At 40.4% G+C, this 19,542-nt stretch overlaps 2 protein-coding genes across 2 annotated transcripts; both read left to right on the plus strand.

Annotated features, from left to right (window-relative positions):
• The first annotated feature begins 5,198 nt into the window (after nt 1–5,198).
• Nucleotides 5,199–5,662, plus strand: LOC122651577. Its single transcript, XM_043845020.1, has 2 exons — nt 5,199–5,424; nt 5,499–5,662. The coding sequence occupies exons 1-2, from the start codon at nt 5,199–5,201 to the stop codon at nt 5,660–5,662; spliced, it is 390 nt and encodes a 129-aa protein (XP_043700955.1).
• Nucleotides 5,663–17,470: 11,808 nt separating this feature from the next.
• On the plus strand, nt 17,471–18,708 carry LOC122642571 (AP2/ERF and B3 domain-containing transcription factor RAV1-like). Its single transcript, XM_043836088.1, has one exon. It carries the CDS (start codon nt 17,536–17,538, stop codon nt 18,661–18,663), a length of 1,128 nt encoding a protein of 375 aa, XP_043692023.1. The 5' UTR covers nt 17,471–17,535; the 3' UTR covers nt 18,664–18,708.
• The last annotated feature ends 834 nt before the right edge of the window (nt 18,709–19,542 follow it).

Here is a 19,542-nt window from a genome sequence, read left to right on the forward strand (position 1 = left end):
GGGCTGTCTTCGATGTCCCCAAGATCAGGTCGATTCAACCTGGAAAAATCTAACCCACACCTTCTCGGGTCTCTTCTATGCTTCGATTAACTTCTATGTCTGCACAATTTCCTCTCCATCTCCTTCTTCTCCGCCCGGGTTTCCTCTTCTTCTTCCTAATCTTCTTCTATTTTTTCTACTCCACATTTCTTTGCACCACAGCCGACAATGGATTCCTGAGAGCTTGAAAAAAAAATGATGGCAGCCAATGGATTCTGATTCTGTGCTGGGTTTGGAAAAATGGGAATAAAAGAAAAGAATTAGGGATCCGATGCTTATTGGGAGGGAAAATGGAAAAGGAAATCAAAGACATGATGGGATCAGAAATGATAAATTAGTTGAGGATGGGTGTGGTCATGGCTGGAATTCAGATTGAGGTTTTGTTTAGACAAGGATGTGGGTTAGATTAGAAGTGAAAAGAAATGGAGAGGAGAATTGGTGATGGTGGGATGAGGGTTTTTAGAATGAAAATGATAAAAAAAAATAAAGAGAAAAGAATAGGGATGAAAGGAGAAATAGGGGTTAGTGGAGATGATGGCGGTTTTAGTAAAGATGGGTTTTGAGAGAGGTTCGGTGATGGGGTTTGGGAAATGGAAGATGTATTTGCTTTTGGGGTTGGAATCACCTACTGCTTATGCTTCTCCACATTGGAGCTTTCGACCATTCTCGAGTACCCTTAGATATGGTGCTCTGCCACGCGAGGTTATTTTTACTGAGAACCTAACTCCCTAGTTGAAGTTGCTTCCCTGTCGAGATAAAGCTGGGCTTGCTGTTCTAATGGATAGACCTTCTATCTATAGCTTGCAACTCATCGATTAGGGAAGATGAGTTGCAGGTGTTTTTTCTTTTTTCTTTTTTCCTTGTAAGGGCAATTCTGTCAGTTTAAGTCTAATTTTTAACAGTGCTAGTCATGAACTGACGGAATGGACTTATTTGTTACCGTTTGCAAACCTCAGGGGGGTACGCAGAATTTTCCAAAACTGGGGGGTGAAAATATCCTTTCGTCAAACCTCAGGGGTGGTATATGTAAATTACCCATAATTAAATTTTGCTTCCGCTAACTCTGTGATTGGAACGGTTTATTCTATTTGGGTACGTTCCTTGCTGTCATCATGATTTGATGACAGGGTGGACTATGGCTCGGAACACTGTATCTGTGATCCTGGTAGGTATTGGGATGACACGTGTTGTCTCAGTCACCCCCTTTATTGTAAAATATCTTTCATTGGGTTGGGGACATGACACTATTGGCACATGCATAGGAAGTGGTAGTGGTGTGCAAGTTATCCCAGCAGTCACTAATATGAATGTGTTGAAGGATTTTTGGAAGTTACACCCTACTTCATTTAAGGGTGTAAGCATGGATTCGTGAGATGGAAAAATTATTTGAAGTAATGATGTGCTCAGATGTCCAAAAAGGGATATGTGTTGCCTTTATGCTTTGAGGAGATGCCGATCAATGGTAGCAAATGACAAAGTTTATTTTGGGAGCTGAGGGAAGGGTCATCACATGGGAGGATTTCAAAGTGGCATATGACAACAAGTATTTTCCTCCCATTGTGAGGAAATAGAAGATGATGGTGTTTATAGAACTCGCCCAAGGAAGCCAATCTGTTATGGCTTATGAAAGGAAGTTTGAGGAGCTATCCAAGTATGCTCCACACGTGGTGGCTACTAAGGAATTGAGGGCTGATCAGTTTGAGCAAGGCTTAAGGCCCAAAATTAGGAAAGCAGTGGCTACCTTTCAACTGAAAACCTATACTAAGGTCATGCAGAAGGCCCAAATTTATGAGGCAGCTGACAAAGGGAACACCCAACCTGAGGGTGAAGCACCAAAGAAGTCTAAGCCCAACAACTTCAAGGGGAAGTGGGTTAAGAACCAAAAGAATAAATTTGAAGAGAAAGGACCTAAGGTGGATTGTCCCAAGTGTGGCAAGAGCCACAAGGGAGAATGCTTAATGGGAACCACTACTTGTTTCAAGTGTTGTAAGAGTAGACACTTTGCTAGAGAGTGTAGGCCTAGAGGTGGTTACCAAAGGCCTAAGAAGAATGATGAATCTGGCAAGAAAGTTGTGGAGAACCAGAAGCAAAAGACTCCTGAAGTTTATACCATGACCACCAAGGATGCTGAGGTCTCACCTTCAGTGGTGGCAGGTATAGTTTTCTTCCTATAATTAATTATTATGTTTTATGATATGTTTCATATATGACATGATGAATGATTGATGTTATGTTCCATGTCTAATGTTAATGTTTAACTGGTATGTTGAGTATTTCTAATATGCTTACCTATGTCTTATTTGATTCGGGGTCTAAACACTCCTTTGTTTCATATGAGTTTGCTAGTAAGATGGATATGGAACCTAAGAATATGGATTGTCGGTTGTGTGTATCTACACCTTCTGGACATGTTTTAGAAACAGATGTGATCTATGATTCATGTACTATAGATCTAGAAGGAAAGAGACTTGAGGCCAACCTAGTGTTACTAGACATAAAGGACTTTGATGTAATACTAGGGATGGATTGGCTGGCAGCTTACCATGCCAGTGTATTATGCTATGAGAAGTTGGTGGTACTTATACCAGTTGGAGAACCGGAATACAAATTTTTGGGAGTAAAGATACGAGTACCACCATTAATGATGATTTCTGCCTTTCAAGCTAAGAAGTTGCTAAGGCAAGGATGTCAAGGATTCTTGGTAGCAGTTCATGACACCACAGCTAAGGATATTGTGATATCTGATGTGCCTGTGGTGCATGATTTTATTGATGTTTTTTCGAAGGATTTGCAAGGAATACCTCCAGATAGAGAGACGGAGTTTGGTATTGAGCTTCTACTCGACACGGCACCGATTTTAAAGGCACTGTATAGGATGGCTCTAGTTGAGCTAAAGGAATTGAAAGAGCAATTACACGAGTTACTAGACAAGGGTCTTATAAGACTGAGTGTTTCCCCGTGGAGAGCTCTAGTGTTGTTTGTAAAAAAAAAAAGATGGTACAATGAGGATGTGCATCAATTATTGGGAATTGAATAAGATGACTATGAAGAACAAGTACCCTTTACCCCGTATCAATGACCTATTTGACCAACTGCAAAGAGCTAAAGTCTTCTCCAAGATTGACCTTAGATCAGGGTACCATCAATTGAAGGTTAAAGAGGAAGATGTTCCAAAGACGGTGTTCCAGACATGGTATGGTCATTATGAGTTTCTTGTCATGCCTTTTGGGTTGACAAATGAATCGGCAGCATTTATGGATCTAATGAATAGAGTGGTCCATGATGTGTTGGATCAATATGTAATTGTGTTCATAGATGATATCTTAGTTTATTTCAAGAGTGAAGAGGAACATGAGGAACATCTAAAAGTAGTTTTGCAAACTTTGAGGAAAGAGAAGTTGTTTGTAAAATTCAAGAAGTGTGAGTTTTGGCTCGACAAAGTCATTTTCTTAGGCCATGTGATATCAAAGGAAGGCATTATGGTGGATCCAGAAAAGGTACAAGCTATAATGGATTGGGCAAGACCAACAAATGTCATAGAAATAAGGAGCTTTTTGGGTCTATCCGATTACTACAGATGGTTTATTGAAGGATTCTCTAGTATTGTCATTCCTTTGACCAAGTTAACAAGGAAGGGAGTTCGCTTCATATGGTCTAAGGAATGTGAGAGGAGCTTTGAGGAATTGAAGCACAAGCTTATAACAGTCCCGATTTTGACTATTCCTATATAATCAGGGGGTTTTGTTATCTACAATGATGCCTCAAGGAAAGGATTGGGTTGTGTGCTTATGCAGCATGGCAAGGTGGTGGCTTATGCTTCTAGACAGCTAAAGTCACATGAACAGAACTACCCCACACATAATTTGGAGTTGGTGGCAATGATCTTTGCACTTAAGATATGGAGGTATTATTTGAATGGTGAGAGATGTGAAATCTTTACAAATCACAAGAGTTTGAAGTACATCTTCACCCATAATGAACTTAACTTGAAGCAAAGGAGGTGGTTAGAACTACTGAAGGACTACGACTGCAGTATTAATTATCATCCTAGTAAGGTAAATGTTGTAGCAGATGCCCTAAGCAGAAAATCACAAAGTTATACAGCAGCACTTTTAACTAACCAACCTCACATTATAGAAGATGCTAGGAAGCTAAATTTAGAGGTTGTACTACCCAATGCTACGGGGATGTTAGCTAGTTTGTAGGTGCAACCGTCCATCAATGAAATGATTAAGTCAGAATAGTTCAAGGACCTATTTCTTGTAAAGGTAAAGAAGGGGATTGGTGAAGGTAAGCAAATAGATTTTTGCATTTATGATGATGGATCCCTAAGATTTAAGAACCGTCTGTGTGTACCTAATGATGGTGAACTAAAGGGGATTTTGATTAATAAAGCACACTGCAGCCCGTATACTGTTCACCTAGGTGGTACTAAAATGTATCACGAGCTTAAGGAAGTCTATTGGTGGAACAACATGAAGAGGGAGATAGCAGAGTTTGTACAGAAGTGCTTGACATGTCAGCAAGTTAACGTTGAGCACCAATGACCTTCAGGTTTGTTACAACCACTCTCATTACCTAAATAGAAGTGAGAGCAGATTACTATGGATTTTGTTATAGCTTTGCCTAAGACTCCACAAGGTTATGATGCAGTTTGGGTGATTGTTGACAGATTGTCAAAGTCAGCCCATTTTCTCCCTATCAGGATTAACTACTAAATGGATAATCTTACAGAGCTTTATGTGAAGGAGATAGTGAGGTTGCATGGAGTGCCAGTTTCTATTGTTTCAGACAGTGATCTAAGGTTTACCTCTCATTTTTGGAAGAGTTTACAAAAGGCCTTGGGTACTCAATTGCATTTCAACACAGCGTTCCATCCTCAAACTGATGGTCAGTCTGAACGGACCATCCAGATTTTAGAAGATATGTTGAGAGCATACATGATTGACTTCAAAGTAAATTGGAGTGACCATTTGGCATTGATAGAATTTGCTTATAACATCAGTTATCAATCCACGATCGAGATGGCACCCTATGAAGCACTCTATAGAAGGAAGTGTCGTTCACCTATTTGCTGGACTGAGGTAGGAGAGAGGCAGATTTTAAAGCCAGACCTTGTGCAACAAACTAGTGAAAAGGTGGAGTTGATATAGAAAAGAATGAAAGCTAGTAGGCAAAAGAGTTATGCAGATTTGAAAAGGAAGCCCCTAGAATTTGAAGAGGGCAACAAGGTATTCTTGAAGGTAGCTCCAATGAAAGGAATTATGAGATTTGGGAAGAAAGGAAAGTTGAGTCCAAGGTATGTAGGACCCTTTGAGATTCTTGAAAGGGTTGGACCTGTGGCATACAGACTTGCTTTGCCACCTGAGTTTTCCAATGTCCATGGTGTTTTTCACATATTCATGTTAAAGAGGTATGTTGGTGATTTTTCACATGTTTTGAATTATCAACCGCTACAGTTGAAGATCTACCTTATGTGGAAGAACCATTGGAGATTCTTGATCGGAAGGATAAAGTTCCACGGAATCGAGCCATCCCATTGGTGAAAGTCCTTTGGAGGAATCATTCAAGCCAAGAAGCATCATGGGAGCTTGAGTCCGATATGCGAGCAAAGTTTTCCTAATTGTTTGATGATCAAGGTACGTCAATTTCGATGATGAAATTTTATAAGGAGGGGAGGATGTAATACCCCGATCCTAGAACTACCAATTTTAATCTTTGATTATTGTTGATTTCACCAAATGACTGGACTGGACTGGTGGGGACCGATCCATAAGTGGGATGTTTTGAGGATTGGTAAGATTTTTTTGTATTTATGATTTTACATGGTTTATATTGATTTTTGGGGCATTTGTGTGATTGATGGTTCAATATGGACATTTATGTTATTTTATGGCCTATGATTCTATTTTATAAGTTATTGTGTATTTTATAGACTATGGTTGTGAAATTATGCACTATAACCCTATTTTATAGACTATGGTTTATGGTGTTTATGTATTTAAGTGACCTAGGTGTATGTGAGTCATTTTGGGTTCACTTATAAGATTGGTTCAATGTTGGTTCATTAATGGTTCATGCTTTAGTTCATTTTAAGTGATTCTTGGTCTAGTTTCTTATTAGACTAGAGAACTAAGGGCATAATAGGAAAAACCCTAAGTTGATACCTTTAAGTGTTTCACTATTGGGTGGAAGGTTTAGGGTAAAGACTTTTGGATTGATTTTATGAGTATTCTTTTTATAAGTCCTAGTATTTACAAGTTTGCACTTGGGTATAAATTATCTTTATAGAGAGGTTATTTCTCATAGCTAGGTTTCTTCTCAACTTTATCAAAATAGAGAAAGGGAGTGAAAGGAGAGAAAATGGCTTGAAAAGGAGGAAAGCAAGTTGCGATCATTGGATTAAAGGCTTAGGATTGAAGATTTAATCAATGGAGTGAAGGATTGAAGAGATGGATTGAAGAGGTGAAGTTCTAAAAGAGACTTTGAGGTATTGGAACATGGATTTCTCTTGTGGATTCTTTTTAGATAGCTAGTTTGTGTTTAAGTTTCTTAGATTGATGTTTTAATAGCTTATCTTAGAGTTTTCCTTGTTGTTGTAATAGGTTTTGCAAGTTAAGAAGAGTTATTTCCGTTTTTGGAAGTTTTTTGAGAAGTGTTCATGGTAAGAGAGCTTGGAGGTGTTTTGATTTTGAAACCAAGTGATGATTCATGCTATTGATGGTTTGAATGTGTTGTTTATGTTGTTAAGAAACTAGAATGACAATGGATTGAAGAGTGTTCCTGATTTGGTTGAGGATTAAGGTGAACAACCCTACAATTTGAGGGTTTTCATTGGAGAAGAAGGTATACCCATTTTAGTATTATTGTTTGATCTTTCTTGAATTGATTGAGCAATTTAAAATGTTTTGGAAGCTTGATTTGATGGTTTTTTATTCTGGAATTCGAGTTTGGAGGGTTAGAAGTGAAACCCCCGACTCTGGGGAAGAACCCCATGAAGTTCAGTAAATTCAGGCAACACTCCCCCGTAGACCGGTTGACCGATCGCTACAGGCTGAGAACTCACCGGTCGACTGGTACCCTTGACAGAATGGTCCCAAATTTTAAAAATGTGATTTTTGAGGAAATTTTTATATGGCTTTGTTCTTCCTTTTAGTCAGTCTTTGCACACCAAAAACCCTATAGTAATGTGATGTTTTGGTAACCCTTAAGGCCACTCGAAGATTGAATTAAAAGTTGGAAAATATGGGAGCATTCGAAAGGTGAGTAACGATACTCAATTATGGTAGGACATACTAGCTATAGATTATACATTTGAGATAATGAATAATGAATGCTATGTGTATTGTGGATAGTTATAAAGATTGGATTATATGATTGATGGTCTAATTGTGAGTTGCTAAATGTTAAGTTTAATATCATAATGATGACACTTTGTTGATCTTGCATGTTTATTGTATTATGATGAATGAATGATTGTATGCTTACCTAGGAATGAACTATGGAATGGAAGAATGTATCGTATCCACATTGCATATGCAACTATGAGTATATTCTTATGTGATGTGTAAATGCGTTAATGGTATGAAATGTGCCTAATGTCAATCAACAATGGTATGGTAAACTAAGGTGTTAGGAGAGGCATTGAGGTTGTAGTTGAGACATATCCCAGCTCAAGTGCTTAAAGGTATTAAAACCAAAGCCAAGACATGACCCGACACGTTTGCTTCATAGGCATTGAGGCTTGAGCCAGGACATCACCTGGCATGATGAATACCAAACCTAATGAACAATTGAGACTAATGCCATGTATGGAATGGGTAATTCATGTATGATTAATGAATGGTCATGAATGATGTACAATGCATGAATGCCCTAGAAGTGATGATGGATTATGAATGTATATAGATATGCATAATTGTTTATCTTGCTCATTGGGCTATAAAGCTCATTCCATTATTGTTGATATTTTCACAGATCCAAGAGCAAGTGACAAAGAGAAAGGAATAGTGATCCAAAAGGATTGCTCTGACTGAAGAAGAGGATCTATCTATCATTCCATTTTAGCCAAGGTCGTTTGATAGATGCTTAGACATTTATGGAGAAAGTTTTGAAAGAATTTTATGGATGACTATAACTAACTTTAAGTAGGTGCCAACAGAGTTACTACCCAAGATATGGGTTTTATGGGGATTTTGAATGGTTAACTCTAAGTTTTTAATAGATTTGAGTTTATACCCCTAATCCATGTATATTTCCGCTGTTATGAATGGTTGACGCTTGTGGATCTTTGATTGGCTACCTTTTTAGGTAGGTGAGTTTATGACTCAAATGAATGTTTTGATCCATGCGTTATATGATTTAATGTGATTGTTTAGTTTAACTTGCACAGACCCCTATTAGATCTGGTGTCATGGGCCCCACTAGATCTAGGTGTTCTAGGGGTGTGACACTAGGCCCAGTCTAAGCTGCCCACAAGGGGCAGGCCGGACCCGACCCGACCCATAGCGTGTGGAGAGAACCAGCCACTTAAGTGGCTGGGTCTCTTCCCCCCCCCCCCCCTCTTAGATCGATTCCCAGTGGGAGTCTAGATAGGGGTAAGGGTCTTAGGGTGTGGCTTTAAAATAGAAAGCCTATAACCCTAAGACCAAATCATCTGAGAAACCAAATTCTCCTTCTCTCCAGTGTTTTGTGTTCTCTTTAGGATTCCATCTCTTCCCAGGGATTTGTGGTGTGGAGTTCTCTGTGAGAAACCTTTCAATATATTTGAAGATCGTAAAGGAGATCGTTCGAGTTCGTGAAGCTTGTTACCAAAGCTGTACGAGATCCTCTTCCGTTGCATTCGGGTGATGATTTATTTACATTGGCATCAGAGCCATTAGGGTTTGGTTTGCTTTCAATTTGAGATGAGTTTTTTTTGGGGTTTCTTAAGATCCACAACCAGTGGCGTTGCACACTGTCAAGGTAGCGCGCGTGCACCATAGCTGGCTGCCACTGTCATTGTCGCAAAGAGACTAGCACGCATGCGTCTCGCTCTGCCCCCTGCTACGCCTGCCGCTGCGTCCTATCCACTTTACTACTTCGTGTGCCTGCACCTTGGCAGGCTTGCGCACTCACGGCATGCTTTGGCTGCACTTGAGATGGTTGTGGCACTCACGGCCTACTGTGCGTTTTGTTTTTGATCGACATACTTAAGCCCTCCAACCTGTCTCGTTATCTAAAGAAGTTTAAATCATTAATTTGCAATGATTACAATAAAAAAAAAGGTATATATGCAATGATTAATTTTCTAAAGCATTAATGCTATTATCTGGCAATGATTACTTTACTTTTTTTTTTTTTTAAAATCATTGTGTGCTTTGTTTTGCATTATACTTTGAAAGTTTTTTTTTTTTTTTTTGCTTCTTGGTATGCCCGTGACTTGGCTGAATGCCTTGCTCACACTTTGGCAGTACAAGGAGCTGCAGACCGAAAGAGCAGATTCTTCCTTTTAAATGCCTATTTTTTAACGGGAAGATGAGTTTAAGAAAAAAAAAAAGGGGGGGTAAAATTTTATTTTGTTAGGGTTTTTTGGAAGATGGGTGAAGAGAGAACCTCTCCACCCACATTCTTTCTTTTCCCTAAATTGGAGATTATTGCATAGTTGTGAGCCTCAATTAATATTTGGTTTTAATTGCCCTTGAGTTTTTTTTTTTTTTTTTTGCGCGCTATTATATGTTTGCAAATTTAAATTGACAATTTTACCCTCCCATGGTAGTACTGACTTTATTTGACTCACACCATATCAGTAAGAGGTCAAACCCCACCCCATGCAACCCTAAATTTTATATTCCATGGGATGGAATATTGGTGCTTGTGTAAGAGATATGTTTTATGTATGTGCGATAGAATTGGTACATGGACATGATACAAAGTGTAGTGCCCCCCCAGTAGTGATGTAGTAGGATTCTTGAATGTAAAAAGCAGGTTGCAATTTTTAATATTTTATTTTTTGAGAAACCATGTAATGGGAGCCTATTGCACTGCATATCATAACCTTGTATTGACTTGGCATATCATTTCAAGTACCAATCTGGGTCTCTTGTGTGAGTCCCTTGCGCACCCAATGTATGGTGCATTAAATTGTGGTTTGGAGATGTCATTTCCTCCTATTTTGTTCAAAATCAATTAAAATTATACATTTCCAAACCCACACATTGAGAGATTTGATTATGAGCCTAGCGAAATTTTTAGTCTCACCGTGTGGAAGAGGGAACCATTTATTTTAATTAGGGTTTCTTGAACAATTTTTTTTTGTGAATGTATACTAAATTTCCTCCCTTGTATATTGTAGTGATGGCTACCAAGAATATTGTTAGTGCCCTTAACCAAGAAAATAAGTTGGATGGTAACAACTATGACATGTGGCATCGCAAGATGAAGTTCTTACTTAATGAACAAGATTACCTTGAACACCTGACCTCTGAGATGGTTAAACCCGATGAGGGTACTACCATCCGTCACCGTTAAGACAAGGAAGCCTATGAGACTTGGTTTAAGAGAGACCGTAATGCTTGCTTTATTATGTTAAGCTCGATGCCCGATGATTTCATCAGCCAGTATGAAAAGTGCAAAATTTCCAAGTCTATGTGGGATCTGGTTAAGTTAGACTGTGGGAGTACATCGACTACAAGGCTGCGGGCCATGACCTTGAAGTTTGAGATGTACCATAAGGATCCCAAACACAACATGGTTGAACACCTTAGGGTTGTGAAAGACATGCTACGAAAGTTAGATGATATTGGGGTACACCTTACCGATGAACAGCAAGTTCAAGTCGTCATTAGGACGTTACCTGATTCCTGGGCCCAAATGAAGATAGTTCTCATACATAACGACAATGTCAAAACTTTCAATGACATTGCCGTTCATGTGGAGATAGAGGCAGAACGCCTAGAGGCGACCCAAGCACAAGCCCTTATCGCCCAAGCAGGGCAACGCAAGACTTTTGGGTCTAAGCACAAGAGACAAAGGAACACAAAGAATCAGGGACAGGCTCAGAACGCTGCACCAAGTGGAGGCAAATCCGCCAAGCGTAAACGTGGCAACCGAGGTGGAAAAAGAGATATTACCAAGGTCAAGTGTTATAGCTTCCAAAAGATGGGGCACTTCGTTTGTGATTGCACTAAAGCAAAGAAGGTATCATTTATATCTCCCTCTCTGTGTACTTTTGTCTGTACACATGTTTTGGTTGCCTAAATCCGATCTGACTGGATTGTAGATACAGGAGCAACAAGACACATAGTGCATGATCGAGGGGGGTTTGTGAATTATAGAAAGATTTCGGATGGCACTCAGAACATCTGCATAGGAAATGGAATGAGTGAAGTAGTTCGAGGAGTGAAGTAGTTCAAGGAGTTGGTACCTATCAGATCACCTTGCACACTAGGCGCATCTTGCTTCTTTATGATGTGCTATACGCATCGAAAATCCAACTTAATCTACTTTCTGTTACTGTACTTTTGACTTTAAGTTATTCATTTATTTTTTATGGTAACACTTTTGAGATACTTTTGGATGGTATTTTTTTGGACAACGCAAATTTGAGAATGGTTTTATTAAATTAGACTTAATAACTCCTGTGGTTATTTCTTCATCTTTTGTAATTAATATTGGGGTTTATTTGGAATCAATTGCATGGCATGTTAGATTATGACACATAGGTCGAGATAGGATGGGACGATTAGCTGGAGAAGGCCTTCTTGGCCAACTCACTAAAATCAACCTACCGATATGTGAGCCCAGTTTAGCTGGTAAGACCCACCGGAAGCCTTTTGGAAAGGTAATCTGGGCAACCCAGACCCTAGAGCTTGTCCATTCGGACATCTGAGGACCAATGAATGTGAAAGCACGTCATGGTGCTTCTTATTTCCTTACCTTCATAGATTGACTATTCGCAATATGGTTATGTCTTTTTTATCGCTCACTACTACGAAGCATTTGATTGCTTCAAACACTTTGTAGCAGAGGTTGAGAATCAATAAGGCAAGAGCTTAAAAAATTTATGCACTGACGAGGACGTGAATATTTGTCAGATAAGTTCAAAGAACTGTGTGAGGAAAAAGGAATCACCAAACAATTAACTATTCCTTACACTCTGCAGTAAAATGGTGTAGTAGAGCGAAGGAATATGACACTTCTAGATATGGTTAGATCAATGATGGCGCAGGCCAACCTCCCAATATCTTTCTGGGAGGATGGTTTATTGATCGCTGCCTACATCCTTAACCGTGTGCCCTCATAGTCAGTTCCTTTCACTCTCTATGAATTGTGGAAAGGCGTAAAACCCACTTTGGGGAATATGAGACCATGGGGATGTGCGGGATATGTTCATAGTACCTCCCATAAGTTTGGGAAACTTGGCCCTAGAGCTAAAAAGAATATTTTTATAAGATATTCTAATACCTCAAAAGGTTATGTAATGCACGATGAACATCAAGATGGAGGAATGACCGAGACTAAGTCCCACGATGTTGATTTTCTTGAGACCGATTTCCTTAGCATTAGTGATGCTAGCAGAGCCTGATCTCTTTGAGATAGAGATTAATAAAAACATCTCACCGACTCTTGGCAAGGGTAAGCAATTAATGACTCATCATGAGATCGCCAGAGAGGGTGAAAGTGATCATCATCCCAGTGGGATTGTGCCACTAAATGACAGCACACAACCCCAAGGTCAAGATTCCTTTACGCGCAGGAGTGCACAAGGACACATTCTTCATCGTCGTTTTGAGATTGAAGCGGATGCCCTTGTCTGTATTCTTATGGATGAGGATGAGTCGGCCTCAATAAGTGAGGCACTCTCCTCTTCAGCTAAGGAAATATGGCAAGCTGCTATGAAAGATGAGTTGAGTTCTATAAGTGAGAACCAAGTCTGGGAGTTAGTTGACCTTCAGCCTGGACGCAAGCCATCGAAAACTAATGGGTCCTGAAGGTCAAGCATAAGGCAGATGATTCAATTGACAAGTATAAAGCACTCCTTGTGGCAAAGGGATATACCCAAAGAGAAGGTGTACACTATGATGATACATTCTCCCCTGTGGTGAGAATGGCCTCAATTCGCCTCATTTTAGTCATTGTCGTAAAATTGGATTTGGAACTCTACCAAATGGACCTTAAAGCTACTTTTCTTAATGGAGAACTAGATGAAGAGATCTTTATGGCTCAACCAGTGGGTATGAGATGAAGGGACAAGAGCGTAGAGTATGTTGTCTCAAACTTTCCCTCTATTGGCTTAAGCAATCGTCCAGGCTATGGTACATTAGATTTCATCATGCCATTACCTCTATAGTTTTTAAAATGATTGAAGAGGACCACTGTATGTATGTTAGACGGTCTAAGGAAGGTTTTCTTATCCTATCTTTATATGTTGATGACATCTTATTGGCTGGGAGTGACATTGAGTTGATTGTCGCCACTAAAGAGTGGTTGTCCTCTACTTTTGAGATGAAGGACATGGGTAAGGCCAACTATGTGTTGGGCATGAAGATTGTGAGAAACCGCAATAGGAGACTTCTTAGTTTGTCTCAAGACACTTATATAAAGAAAGTCCTAGAGCGATTCCATATGAACAACTCGAAACCCATAGACACCTCAATGGATAAGGTATGCACTTTGAGCCTAGACCAGTGCCCTAAGACTGATGAAGAGAGAAACCAAATGTCCAAAATACCCTATGCAGTAGCAATAGGTAGTTTGATGTATGCGATGAAGTGTACGCATCCAGATATATGCTTTGCTGTTGGCATGGTTAGTCGTTACCAGAGTAACCCAGGATCAGTTCACTGGCAGGTAGTAAAGAGAATCCTTCGATACCTATGTGGAATTACAATCCTCTCACTCACCTTTAGTGGTTTAGACTTAAGACTAAGAGGCTATAGTGATGCTGATTGGGCTAGTGATAGAGACGAGTGTAAATCCGCTTCAGGGTATGCATGTGTCCTAGGAGGTGGAGCTGTTACTTGGAGTAGCAAGAAATAGACCTGCATCACCCTATCCACGATGGAGTTGAATTATGTTGCATGTTCGATAGCAGTTCAGGAGGATGTTTGGCTCAGAAAGTTCTTGCAGAGACTTAGTGTTTCTACTCACTTAGACGACGTTGTGCAGTGCTTGCATTTGCGAAGGACCCCAAGTTTCATGGTAAAGCCAAGCACATTGATATTCGGTATCACTACATTCGAGATATGGTCGCGTAAGGTGAAGTGGTTCTGCAGCATATCTCCACTAACAATATGTTGGCTGATCCTATTACAAAGCCTATTGCCAGAGATGTTTTCCTAGTTCATGTTAGAAACCTGGGACTTAGGCGGATTTGATGTGTATTTTTCAGAACACTTTTATGGATGGATATTTAATTGTATTACTCTTACATTTATTAATGTGAGTATATTTGTTTGAGCAATATTATGTGTATACATTCATTATTGTAAAGATGTCACTAGGCATTGAATCGACCCACTCACACGGGTGATTCCCCTCGACGCTTGAGGGTAGTAAGGGAGATGAGCCCATGAGCATATGTGCTTAACGGCTCCTTAGTCAGAGCTAAGATGAAACCTTATTTGGTCCAACTTGGAAGAACCACACTTCTAAGTAGCCTATAAAAAGCCGGATGTGAGATTCCAGGCAGGAACCATAAGGGTGACTGTGCTAGGAACTCAGGTTAGGCATTTGAAGTCATGACTAGACTAACATCTATATAGTGTTTATTTTTTTGCGAGTGACATGTCCACCTCAATGGGAGTTACATCATAGCATGCATATCATATTGCATGTGCTTATACCGACTGATTGTGAGAGTGACTGAATGGATCCCTGCTTTGCCACTATGTGAGCCACATGGATTATATTAACCCACAGTACCCTTATTACCTGAGACAATGTCATGAAGAGGACATCCCATGACGCTACTTTGACATTCTCCTTAGGATCATGGATGATGCGGTCCAACGGAAAATGATTGGGAAAGCTGTTGGAAATAATCGGATTGACATGAGAGGCTCGGGAAAAACCATCTAACATTACACCTTTATTTTGTGACTCATTGTCCGGGCGACTTGGTGTATTTGTGATCGACGTAGTCATGAGTACATTGCATACAAAGGGTTAGCACTGCTCATCATGAGGGATCGAGAGTGCTAGATCTGGTGTAATTAGATCGTTTAGTTTATTTAGAGATTGTTTGTGAGTGATGTATTATGTTGGTTAGATGGAAGCTTGATATAGTACTCCTACCCTGTATTATCTTGATAGGTCGCACGCCCCATTTCATGTATGAAGAGTTACACAATTGAGAGAGACTTGGATGTATAGTTAAACTCAAGTGCCCCATGTGGGCGAGTGGGAGATGTAAATCGAACACGGGCCAGGCCCGGTCCAAGCCGCCCACAAGGGGTAGGCCAGAACCGACCCACCCGCAGCGTGTGGAGAGAACCAGCCACTTCAGTGGCTGGGTCTCTCCCCCCCCCCCTTTTTAGATCGATTCCCAGTGGGAGTCTAAATAGGGGCATGGGGTTTTGGCTTTAAAACAGAAAGTCTGTAACCCTAAGACCAAATCATCTGAGAAACTAAATTCTCCCTCTCTCCAATGTTTTTTGTTCTCTTTGGGATTCCATCTCTTCCCAGGGATTTGTGATGTGGAGTTCTCTGTGGAGAAACCTTTTGACATGTTCGAAGATCGTGAAGGAGATCGTTCGAGTTCGTGAAGCTTGTAACCAAACCTGTATGAGATCCTCTTCCACTGCGTTCCCATCTCCGTTCAGGTAACACCCTAACGGGTGATGATTTATTTACACGAAGGAAAAACCATGAGAGGGTGAGATAGCAATGGGGGATACCTAGAGTATGGAGAGGAGTCGTCGTCTCCTGGAGATGCCGACTTGGAGGAGATGAGTCTCCAGTAGGTAGTGAGTGAGGAGAGGATGGTTTGGTCTGCAAAAGAAACCCAACATCAGAGCACAGCTGGGTTAGCTCTAGGGCAAACCAGAATGGATCTATTGAGTGAAATACTCCCATACCTAAAGTTGCAAGTGCAAGAGAACCGTCGACGTGAGGTTGCCACGGCGTCACGTGAGGGAAACCACCTCCACCGATGGCACTCTGATCAGATCGTCGTGAGAGAGAGAGAGAGAGAATGGAGGGAAAATTGCGTTTTTTGTGAAATGAAAGTGAAATCCAAATTTTTGTTTTTGGTGAAATGAAAGTGAAATCCTTCCATTCAATTTGGACCATGAGATCCCATTATGCCACATGCCATCATCGTAGGGGCGCACTTGATGTGCACTTGAGACGATAAAATTCCAAGTCAATCACCCTTGAGTGAAAAACATAAAAAAAAAAAAAAAAAAAAAAGAAAAAAGAAAAGAAAGGGAGACTAAAAGAAGTGGTGAAGGGATTCTTCCTTCCCAACTGGAGAAGGGAATTTGAGATATGGGCTTTGAGAGATACTAAGGTGAACCTGTTCGATAAAGACAAACTCCTATTGTCTAAGGACCAATAGGTAGACGCCACAAAGGCCATATGGAATTTTTTCTTGGATGAGCTTTGCCTTGCCTTAAAGTCTATCCATCTTCTTTCAGTTAAACACATACTATGTAGGCCCACCTCCCCCGGCCCTTCCCGGTTTAAGAAGAACCTTCCGTTATTGGCTTCTCTCTCTGTACCCTGTTCTTTCAATTAAACACATACTATGTAGGCCCACCTTCCCCGGCCCTTCCCGGTTTAAGAAGAACCTTCCCTTATTGGCTTCTCTCTCTGCCCTAATGTTTATCGGGAATATAGTTGGTGCAATAAAAACACCAGCAAATAATAGAAGAGATTTGAATGCGAAAAAAGAAATTCTAAAAAGTATATCAGAAAAAGAAAATAATTAAAGGGGGGTTAAGAGATAAAATTGAAACAGCAGAGAGGCCATGCTCAAGGTCAGCAGTTCAGCACTAGCAGCAAAGCTCAAGGGGGGGTGAACTTGCAGAGAAACACGGTCCACAGTCCACACTCCATAGTCATGTGTGAATCCCATCAACTTGCTTCCATGGGTCCCACACGCTCTCCCTTCCACCGCTTTTCATAGACCAGCGGCACCACAGCTCACAAACACTACTCTCTCTCTCTCTCTCTCTCTCTCTCTCTCTAACCATGAATCTTCCTTCCTCCAATCCATCCCATGAGTTGACCTACACTAAAGTTAGACCCATATGTCAATTAAAATCGTAATATTCAGAAAAGGAGAAATTCTTCCTATTGGGTTTCACCTGTTGCTATATATAATCCATCCTTCAATCAACCCAAGAACCAATAGAGAGAGATCTCTTATTCTCTTGGTCTCTCTTGCTCTCTTTCTCTCTTTCTCTCTTTCTCTCGTGACTCCTCCACTCTCTCCAACCTTCTTCCTTCTTTCATTTCTTACATCAATTTACATTTTAGAGAATCAAAAACACAAAACCAAAAAAAAAAAAAATGGATAGCAGCTCCATAGATGAGAGCACTAGTGATTCAGCTTCAGCTACACCCTCTCTGTCACCGGCGATGATATTGACTTCACCGGTAGAAACAAAACTACCGGAGAAGCTATGCCGAGTCGGAAGTGGATCAAGCGTTATCCTAGACTCAGAAATCGGAATCGAAACCGAGTCACGAAAGCTCCCTTCTTCTCAATACAAAGGCGTCGTCCCTCAGCCCAACGGTCGCTGGGGAGCTCAGATTTACGAGAAACACCAGCGTGTTTGGCTCGGAACCTTCAACGAAGAAGAAGAAGCCGCTAGAGCTTACGATATCGCCGCCCAAAGGTTCCGTGGCCGTGATGCTGTCACCAACTTCAAGCCCTTATCTGATACCGAAGAAGACACCATAGAATCAGTCTTCTTGAATTCGCATTCTAAGACGGAGATTGTCGATATGCTCCGTAAACACACCTACAACGACGAGCTCATACAGAGTAGACGTAATTACGGCGGCAACTCCGATAATGTTGTAGGCAATAACAGAAGCAACAAAGAAGGATTAATATCGGCTTATACCAATTTGTCGAAATCCCGGGAGCAGCTCTTCGATAAGGCAGTCACACCGAGCGATGTCGGGAAGCTGAACCGGTTGGTGATACCGAAGCAACACGCAGAGAAACATTTCCCTTTACAAGTAGAGAACACTTCAAAAGGTGTTCTATTAAACTTTGAAGATAACGGAGGGAAGGTGTGGAGGTTTAGGTATTCGTATTGGAATAGCAGTCAAAGCTATGTATTAACAAAAGGGTGGAGTAGGTTTGTGAAGGAGAAGAAGTTGAAGGCCGGTGATATTGTTAGTTTCCAGAGATCCACCGGACCTGAGAAGCAGCTTTACATCGATTGGAAGGCAAGGATGACTGGGTATGTTGTTGGGTCATTGCAAATGGTCCATCCGGTCCATCCGGTTCAGGTTGTTAGGCTTTTTGGGGTCAATCTCTTCAATATACCTACGGTCAGCAGCGTTGTCGGTAGCGTTGTCGGTAGCGGTAGCAGTTGGAGTGGTAAGAGGATGAGAGAGTTGGACTTCTCATCATCCTTGGACTTGGATTGCTGCAAGAAGCAACATGTTGTGGGAGCTTTATAGCATTTTCTTTATTTTTGTTTCTTTTGATTTTAAATGTTCGAGGGACCAAAGCAAGGTTGATGTGTATAATATTATCTCAAGGACGACGAAAATGTTGAAATTAGATCTTAAGAATAGAAAGAAAAAAGAAAAAAAAATTTCTTTTTGCTTTGTACGTTCAGAGGATTTCGTGCATTGTTGTTTTTTTTTATTTTTTTTATTTCTTCTTTATCTCTTAAAAAGAAGGGGAACTTTGTTTGGTTGCTATGGGCAGACCGGTTTGGGTTTGGCACCTACCCATAGGATAGCTAATTGGATTAGTTTCCCTCGTTGGATCTCTTCTCTTTGTGTGTGTTTTATTTAGAGTGGAACATTATAAGGAGGTGGGGATTGATTATATATAAATATAATCAAGTCACCCTAAAGTCTAATTGCATTCTTACACCATTAAGATCTCTCTCTCACTCCCAATCTTGTTCACCAAATTACTAGTTTGTTCTCTGTGGGGTTCCATCAGTTTCCAAGGATTTGTGGTGTGAAGTTCTCTGCGGAGAAGCCTTTCAAAATATTCTAAAGATTGAAGAAGAACGTTCGAGTTCGTAAGCCTATAACCAAACCTGTACAAGATCACATTAGTCATCCAATTAAGTGAACATAAAAATAAAGGCAAAAGAGATTTCTCTTAGAGCAAAAGATTGAAAGTTATCCTATTAAGTGAAATATTTGACCTAAAATAACTCAATAGAAGCAGACTTTAGCCTATAGTGGATATTGTGTACTCCCAATCCTTTGTTTAATTATTATACAAACCACAAGCAAAGGGGATAAACTAATTACTTTCCATGTTTAAGAAAGTTAATTGGAAAAGTTGGTTTGCTGCTACAGATTTAAATATTATTA

This window comes from Telopea speciosissima, chromosome 1 (genome assembly GCF_018873765.1).
Source record: "Telopea speciosissima isolate NSW1024214 ecotype Mountain lineage chromosome 1, Tspe_v1, whole genome shotgun sequence".
Classification (NCBI taxonomy): Eukaryota; Viridiplantae; Streptophyta; class Magnoliopsida; order Proteales; family Proteaceae; genus Telopea; species Telopea speciosissima.